The following is an 8,495-nucleotide window of genomic DNA, read 5'->3' as shown; positions in this document are numbered from 1 at the left end:
TAACAAAACCGAACTATTACCAAAAAATGTTCATGATTACTCCATTAATTTAAATAGACCTTAAGTGTTTTAAAATAGCCTGTGTGACTAACTCAATTTATTCAGAGTTTCTTTCTCATGCTTAACCGTGTGAAGTCAGTTTAGTTTCAACAGTGGGAATTTTGAGTAGTCCAGAAAAATTGTTTGTTCACAGTTCACTTAGTAACTCTGGTAATCATATTTATTCCTGCCGCTTTTTTATTAGCAAATTTAAACAGTACTTGCAATAAATAGTAGATATATGATTACATAAACCACATTAAGCACAAATCCTTACCACTTATTGATGTGTTATTTCCTATGTATTGGCTGAGCGTTAATTATTGAGACAATAATCAGTAGCTCATTTAAATTGTAAGCTGCTAAAAGTTGGTTCTAAATTATTGTTACAATTTGTTTCTGTTAACCATTATTGGAAGGCATTGGTAAACGGTCATTCAGCAACTAATGTGCAAGCCTTCACCAAAATTGTATCACATGGAGCAAATGTCTTTTCTGGTTTCACCGTGGCTTATTTGCTTCTGGAATGCTCTTCTGTTGCTGTAGTCTGCCCAAAAATCTCTCCTTCCACAACTCTTCGGGAATATCTGAGGCCCATGCTGGGACCGCTGATGCTGGTAAAGAGAAACCAGCCATAGCTGCTCTGATCTGAGCAGATCGCTCGTCATCCATAGCAATGCTGTTGGACGTAGCTTCATTAGGTGCACTATTCCAGAGTGCTGCTAACTCGGCTCTGCCTGCTGAAGGAGGTGCTGCTATAATATCCTAAATATTAAAGAGGGAAATTAGTACATTATTTATTGAACAATCAAGAATCAGGACTTTTTATTTCTTAAATGGCAATTTGTACCTGTGCTTGCTGATTGTCATTGTTCATGCCTGCATTTATTTCATCATTTTCAGTCTCCTGTGAAAATGAAAAAGGATACTTCAAACCACAGGCCTTAGAAATGCAAACTGTTGTGTTCTGTACTTATTGTGCTAAATTGAATAAATATTTAAAATGATAAACAGAATCAATTCATTACATAATCGTCTTCATTGTCGAGATTTCCTCCTTGATGTTCGTGCTGGCCAAGAAGAGTGTACCCGTCATAGGCTGGCTGTTCTTCCCCTTCATTGTCACTGTCATCGCTGTTTTGAGGGGGGATACCAGCATCTAAGAGAACAGTCAAACCGATCAATCAAGATCAAAATTTGAAACAACATAGAAATTAAGTTTATGGGTGTTCAGGTTTTGTCTAGAATAGCTTACTATATTTATCTGACAAATTTTCATCCACTGGATAAACAGGTGGGTCTGGCGCCATTGTAACAGGATGACAGCTTTTCTGAAAAGAGAGAATCCATTGACAAGTTAGTCTCCAGTAACAGTAACCTCAAAATTGAGGACAACACTAACTTCAAGGGGTGAGGAGGACAGCTAAGAAACAAGAGGGGTTCAAAGAAATTACAGACATCAAATTGAGACCAACTCTGCAAAGGATAATGAGTGATTCCTTTCGATAGAATGCAACTGTCAAAATAGGCAAACAATAAAGACATGAAATAAAATGAAAATAGAGGAGACATTTATACTGTTAGATCAAGGAGCTGTGTTTAAATTAGTTAAAATCTGACTGAAAATGCCTTACTTGCCTAATTTCGTAGTGAATCTCCCAAACAAGCTTAAAACACAACAACAATAACAGAAGAGCAGACAGCACAAGTCAGCTGTCAGGTGTAAAATAGAGAACTCTACTGCCAAACCTGCCAAAGGAGTCTGAAAATTTCTCATACGGACAGGACAGAAGCCAAAGATTTTCATACCAGAAAGTGGCGCGTTTTGGGGCGGAATTTAACGTTGCGTCCGCTTTTCGGGTCAGGCCAGCTTGCAGTGGTGGTGAATAAAATGGCCCGCGCAAAGGCCGGGAGCTCATTTCATTTAATTGGTGGATTACGTCAGAAAATGCAATGACTTGTTTACTGCGTGGCGCCATGGTTTACGCAGAGGGAGCCGTAGATATGGGGGCTGTGTGTGCACGAGTGTCTGCTGCAGGTGCCTGTTGTCTTCCCCGAAGCGCTGACGCCAACCAGGCACAGAGGTTCCTATCTGTTACCGAAAACCATATCCTGTGTGCCACCGGCCGAAGGTGTCGGATAGGTGCGGCAACCTATCCGACACCTTCGGCCGGTGGCAGCCGCCAGCCGCTAGTCCTCGCGTACTGTACAGTACACTGTGACACTGTGCATCGGGGCGGGCATAATCCCTGCGGCTCGGGCGCGCGGGGACGTGAGGAGGACGTGAAGACGTGGGCACGTCAGCAGCGGCTCACCGCGCGGCGCACGCCCCCTCCCACACGCCCCCTCCCACACCCCCGAAACCAAAAGCGGTACCGGTCACCGGTTCGTCCTACGCGTTGCCGCGCTACGCGGACGTGATAAGCCCGGTCACGTTCGCGGGTGTCAATCATCGAGTAGCACGGCAAGTTCAAGGCCGCCGGCGCCATGGTCCGGCCCAAGCGCCCTACTATCGCGGGAAGACGCGTAGTACAGTACGCGGCACGGCCGGCACGCGGCGTAGTAATCCGTAGTAGCCCAGGAAAATAAAAGAGGAAAATGTCATTGGCCCCGTCCCGCCTTTCCGCCTAGCGTAGCGGAGCCTAGCGTGGCGGATTCCGCGAAGGTGAGGCGCGGGGCGGCATGGCGCGGCGTACCGGCTGATGACAGCCGAGGCGGGGTTTTGCGTCAGTCAGTACTGCTATCAGTAGACTCCTTCATGTCCTGTCCTCGGCGCCCCACGTCTCCTTGGGCTTTTTCCAGGCTGTTTTTCTCGCCGGTCGGCGAGAGAGGAGCGGGGGTCGCGAGGCGGGTCGAGCAGCGGGGCGGCGGGGGCGGGGGAGGCGGAGGCCGGCCGACCTGCGAATAGACGGCGCAGTGGCTGTGCGCAGTGGTTGTCGTGCGAATAGCGGCGCATTGAAGAACAAGATTACGCCAGAAAACTCGAACCCGTGACCTGCTCGGCCTGGCTCGGCTCGGCACAGTACCACGGTCGCAAGAAGCGCCTGGTCCTGGTCCTACTCCGCTCCGCCCGACTGTCGTTTCGTCATGGCGTACTGCATGCGAGTTTTGTACCGCAAGGTAATGTATTCCACGTCGCGCTTACCATGCTAACGAAATGCACGAGCGGTGGCCCCGTTGAGCCGTTTTGACATTTTGACAATGATGTCCTCTCGAGGGGGTGCTAAACGGCCTCCTATTTTTAGAAGGACCATGTCTTCCCGAAAATTTTTTTGCTAGAGGTTGCAGAGGTCATATCCATTGCCTGGGCATGCCGCTTGACCGTGTTTGGTCCGTAGCGCGATTTGTTGTGTCCTGACGGTCCTGGCCGCGGCTTGCCGTGTCGGTCTGCCGATGGAACGGCAAAGCTCGGTTTTCCTCTACCGCAAGTATGTCCCATGGATGCCCTTTTTCGCTCCTTTTCCCCACTTGTCCGCTGTCGAGTCAAAAGACGACCGGCCACAGTGGCCGCGACGCAATTCAACTCCTGTTGTCATCTTCAGCGGTCCGACAAATCGATATTTTGGTCGTGATTGAGGTTACTCTAACCTTGCCTGTTTTGGGTATGAATGGGAAAGGGTTATGCGGGCCGTTGTTCCTGGAGCGGCACCTGTCGGCTCGTTGAGTACCACCCGACATGTTTCAGCCTTTTGAGCAGCTGTGAGACCTATTGTCAGTGATGTAGAGCTTCCGAAACCTGGAGTTATGTTAGTGGGCAAGATTCACATGCATCTATGGCCCTCTTGATAAGTGGTCCGCATTCTTGATAAGCCAACTCATTCTGAGGTTTTGTTTTGTCTGGGTGCCGTTGACCCATTGAATGAGGAATGTTACATAACTGGCATTGCCGCTATGTTTTACTCTGGTCGCGTTTGATGTGACTAATGTGATTTGCTTCTCTCTCGACATGCATGTATTCTAACAATTTTTTGTTTCATTTTATTTTGCAGGGTCCACAGGTGGTGGCCCTTGACGTACAGCAGAGATGCTTCTCTGTATCTCCACTGGCCGCCATGGCCACCAAGGTAGCCATGAGCCGCCTTGACACGGCTCCCCTGCCCTATGACAAGCTGGCTAGCAATATCGCAGTTGTCAAGAAGAGGTAACAACTGTTCTGTTTTCATTCCATTGTGTTGATGAGTCTACCATACTCAACATTGCCCCCTTCTGTCTAGGCTGGCAAGACCTTTGACACTGTCAGAGAAGATCTTGTACTCTCATCTGGATGACCCCAAAGGCCAAGATGTTGAGCGAGGTGTCTCCTATCTTCGCCTTCGCCCTGACCGTGTGGCTATGCAGGATGCGACTGCACAGATGGCTATGCTTCAATTCATTTCATCTGGCCTCCCCAAAGTGGCTGTCCCATCCACCATTCACTGTGACCATCTCATTGAAGCTCAAGTAAGGCATCTGGACTAATGTGTCAAAGATAGATGGGAATACAATTGGGCGCACGTTTGGTCCAAAGCCCCACTCAGGGCTCATGCTCTTGCAGCTTATTTCTTATCTCCCTGATAAGGGGGATGTTCCATTTAATTGCTTCTGATCAAAGGCCAATATGGAAAGAGAACAACTCTTATCATTCTTGGTGCCTTCAGAAAATTTGATTTGTCATTTTGTTTTCAGATTGGTGGTGCAGAGGATCTTAGCCGAGCTAAGGACTTAAACAAGGAGGTTTATGACTTCCTTCGCAGTGCTGGTGCCAAGTATGGAGTTGGTTTCTGGCACCCTGGCTCTGGAATCATTCACCAGGTATTGAGAATTTCATATTTTTTTAAAGATTAAGTTGACCTAAAAGTGCCACTGATTGTGAGAAATGTGAAACTTTTTCCTAGATTGTTTTGGAAAACTATGCCTTCCCTGGTCTTCTGTTGATTGGTACTGACTCTCACACCCCTAATGGCGGTGGTTTGGGTGGCCTGTGCATCGGTGTTGGTGGTGCTGATGCTGTGGACGTCATGGCTGACATCCCATGGGAGTTGAAGTGCCCCAAGGTTTGTGTTCCCTCCACAAGTCAAGAAATTTTATTTGTAACTATGTTTGATATTTAATTTTCTTTGTTTCTGGTTCAGGTTATTGGTGTAAAACTGACTGGAACTCTGAAGGGATGGACTTCACCCAAGGATGTGATCCTGAAGGTGGCTGGTATCTTGACTGTCAAGGGTGGTACTGGTGCCATTGTGGAGTACTTTGGCCCTGGTGTTGATTCCATCTCATGCACAGGTAGTTATCTCTGCAGCAGCAGTGTCTTTTTTGTTTGAAGTGAGATCTATTTTTAAACTTTGTTCAATCTCTTTTTCTTTTCTTCTTGGTTGCTTGCATTTTAGGTATGGGAACTATTTGCAACATGGGAGCTGAGATTGGTGCTACTACCTCAGTTTTCCCCTTCAACAGCAGAATGGCTGCCTACTTGGAATCAACTGGTCGCAAGAATATTGCCGATGAGGCTGCTCGTGTGAAGGATGTTCTGCTTTCTGCTGATGCTGGATGCAAATATGATCAGGTAAATTAGCATCAGTTTTTGTTTTCTTTTCTTGTTTAAGCTTGTAGCATGACTAATAAAACTATTTTTAGGTGATTGAAATTGACCTGAGCACTCTGGAACCCCATGTCAACGGTCCCTTCACTCCCGATCTTGCTCACCCCATCAGCAAACTGGGATCTAACGCCAAGAAGGCTGGCTGGCCCGATGAAATCAAAGTTGGTGAGTATTAGTTTCTCTTGATTGAAAATTTTTGGCTATAGCCACTAAAGGAAACTCTGTGCAGGTCTGATTGGAAGCTGCACAAACTCATCTTACGAGGACATGACTCGTTGTGCCAGCATTGCTGAGGAAGCCCTCAAGCACGGGCTCAAGTCCAAGATTCCCTTCAATGTGACCCCCGGCTCTGAACAAGTTCGCGCAACTATTGAACGTGATGGTGTGGTAAGTACTCATCAAGTGAGTCAATCCTTTCATCGTCCCTAAAATGCATTGCTGACTGTTCAATTTTTTTTTTCCAGTCTGAGACTTTCCGCAAGTTCGGTGGCACCGTCCTGGCCAACGCTTGTGGACCTTGCATCGGTCAGTGGGACCGCAGGGACGTCAAGAAGGGAGAGAAGAACACCATTGTCACCTCATACAACCGTAACTTCACCGGCCGCAACGACGCCAACCCCGCCACTCACGGATTCGTCACCTCACCTGAGCTCGTTACCGCCCTGTCCATCGCCGGCTCCTTGAGCTTCAACCCACTTACTGACACACTGAAGGGAGCTGACGGTATGTGACTATTCTGTGTACTTTACAATTTCCAGGTCCTCAACAGTAGAAACAGCAAATTATTGGCTTTCTTTTGTTCTTTGAAATTCAGGCAAAGAGTTCAAGCTGTCTGATCCGTTCGGAAAGGAGCTGCCCCCTAAAGGTTTCGACCCTGGCCAGGACACCTACCAGGAACCCCCTAAGGATGGATCCGGCCTGAAGGTTGTTGTCGACCCCAAGAGTCAGCGTCTGCAGCTTCTCGACCCATTCACCAAGTGGGATGGCCAGGACTACAAAGACCTCACTATTCTCATTAAGGTATCTTAGACTTTCCTCCTCCCCCTTTTCCGCATTTAGCAACCTTTATTTACGACAGTTCATTTCTAGGTGAAAGGAAAGTGCACAACAGATCACATCTCTGCTGCTGGCCCTTGGCTGAAGTACCGTGGCCACTTGGACAACATTTCAAACAATTTGTTCCTCACGTAAGTGTCGTTTGTTACTTGACACATGCAATTGTAAATACATAGCCTTATTTTCCATGCGCTATTAATGCGTTTGTTTGATTTTAGAGCAACAAATGCTGAAAATGGCGAGCTCAACAAAATCAAGAACCAAATCACTGGTAACTATGGTGGTATTGCTGAAGTTGCCCGTGCTTACAAGGCCAAGGGTGTGAGGTGGGTTGCCATCGGTGATGACAACTACGGTAAGAAACTTTGATGAAGATTGATATTAGCATGATTAGCTGTTGGCTGCTTGTTATCACTAATTTTCTTCATCTTGTTTGATCAGGTGAGGGCAGCTCTCGGGAGCATGCCGCTCTTGAGCCCCGTCATCTTGGTGGTGTAGCTATCATTGTAAAGTCCTTTGCTCGTATCCACGAAACAAACTTGAAAAAGCAGGGCATGCTGCCTCTGACCTTCGCTAACCCCGCCGACTACGACAAGATCACTCCATTCGACAAAGTGTCAATACTTGGCCTGAAGGACTTGGCCCCTGGCAAGGTTGGGTTTAATTCTGTTGAAGTCAATTTATACATGTAAAAATTGACATTTATTTAACCATCCAATTTTATTTTACAGCCTCTCAAGTGTGAACTTAAGCACCCTGATGGCAAGACAGAAACCATCTCCCTGAACCACACAATGAACGATCTGCAGATCACATGGTTCCGTGCTGGTAGCGCACTCAACAGAATGAAGGAGGTGTCAAAGTAAATTTAGATGAATTCATCCATTTGTTCTCACATCCTATGTCTCTAGTCAGGCTCTTTATTTGGCGCATTGTAGTGCTATAGTATGATTTAATATTTATCATGCAATTTGAAGGTGCAAGTGATTGTTTTCTTTTACTTTAACATCAGTTTCAAATTTTTGTTTTTAATTTGAAATTTTATATCTGGAGTTTTCTGTGGCAGTGTGTAATTTTTTTTCTTCTCCATAATAGTGTAAAGACGATTCATTGATTTTGAGAGTAAGGTATGGGAAGTTTTTCACATGTCACAGTATTTTAAGTCTTGTGTCTTTTAAGACCTTGATGAGGTTGTATTATGTAATTTTACTTTGAACTATGCTAATGAATTGGCTATTAGAATAGTGTATTAATGTGATATAGTTCTTACAATTATGTCAGAGTTCAAATTTTATCGGTCACTTGGACACCATGATTTCAAAGGTCTGAGAACCATTATTAATGTAGTGGTCCTGTAATGTTGCCAAAATTTGGAGAGCTGATGAGAAGGATGCATGCTATTCAGAGGCTGCCCCTGTAAATCAAGGCTATGATATAAATAAACGGTATGAAATGTGCTGAGTGTAATGTACAATTCCTGACTCCAGCTGAAGTGTGCCCGAATTATATTGTGGGGCTTAAGACTGATTGTGGTATACCCCTTGCCACACTTATAAGCCACAGCCCGATTTGGCAGTGCTTTATCAATTTCTGTGAAATGGTATATTGTTGAATTTGAAATTTTTAATGCTCTGTTTTTTTGAAAGGAATGGGCACAGCTCAATTGTTCAGTCATCTAATTAAGTACTTTTGCAAGCTGAGAGTCTGATTTGTACATATTGGTATGTCTGCAGCAGAGCAATTGTCTTGAACCAAATAAAGTAACATTGACAATAAAAAATTGTTTTATTTCTCTCTTATGAAAGAAATGCAAACCTTTTTG

General features: G+C 45.6%; 2 protein-coding genes across 4 annotated transcripts; one reads left to right on the top strand and one right to left on the bottom strand.

The window, feature by feature from the left end:
- Positions 1-179: 179 nt before the first annotated feature.
- On the bottom strand, positions 180-2,144 carry LOC117646669 (male-enhanced antigen 1). Of its 3 annotated transcripts, none has more exons than XM_034387793.1 (5): positions 1,849-2,144; positions 1,295-1,370; positions 1,068-1,198; positions 890-946; positions 180-804 (listed from the first exon to the last, which is right to left on the bottom strand). In XM_034387793.1, exons 2-5 carry the CDS (start codon positions 1,347-1,349, stop codon positions 541-543), a joined length of 507 nt encoding a protein of 168 aa, XP_034243684.1. In that variant the 5' UTR covers positions 1,350-1,370; positions 1,849-2,144; the 3' UTR covers positions 180-540. The 3 variants fall into 3 exon arrangements, with proteins under 3 accessions (XP_034243684.1, XP_034243681.1, XP_034243682.1); XM_034387790.1 differs by lacking the exon at positions 1,849-2,144 and adding an exon at positions 1,678-1,830; XM_034387791.1 differs by lacking the exon at positions 1,849-2,144 and adding an exon at positions 1,674-1,828.
- An 854-nt stretch (positions 2,145-2,998) lies between these two features.
- On the top strand, positions 2,999-8,453 carry LOC117646082 (probable aconitate hydratase, mitochondrial). Its single transcript, XM_034386766.1, has 15 exons — positions 2,999-3,159; positions 4,029-4,180; positions 4,254-4,479; positions 4,705-4,830; positions 4,914-5,072; positions 5,151-5,301; positions 5,406-5,581; positions 5,653-5,782; positions 5,847-6,004; positions 6,082-6,340; positions 6,432-6,637; positions 6,707-6,804; positions 6,892-7,028; positions 7,115-7,326; positions 7,405-8,453. The coding sequence occupies exons 1-15, from the start codon at positions 3,127-3,129 to the stop codon at positions 7,537-7,539; spliced, it is 2,358 nt and encodes a 785-aa protein (XP_034242657.1). The 5' UTR covers positions 2,999-3,126; the 3' UTR covers positions 7,540-8,453.
- Positions 8,454-8,495: the final 42 nt, after the last annotated feature.

Source organism: Thrips palmi, unplaced genomic scaffold (assembly GCF_012932325.1).
Source record: "Thrips palmi isolate BJ-2018 unplaced genomic scaffold, TpBJ-2018v1 HiC_scaffold_19, whole genome shotgun sequence".
NCBI lineage: Eukaryota > Metazoa > Arthropoda > Insecta > Thysanoptera > Thripidae > Thrips > Thrips palmi.
This window is presented reverse-complemented; position numbering and strand designations above follow the sequence as displayed.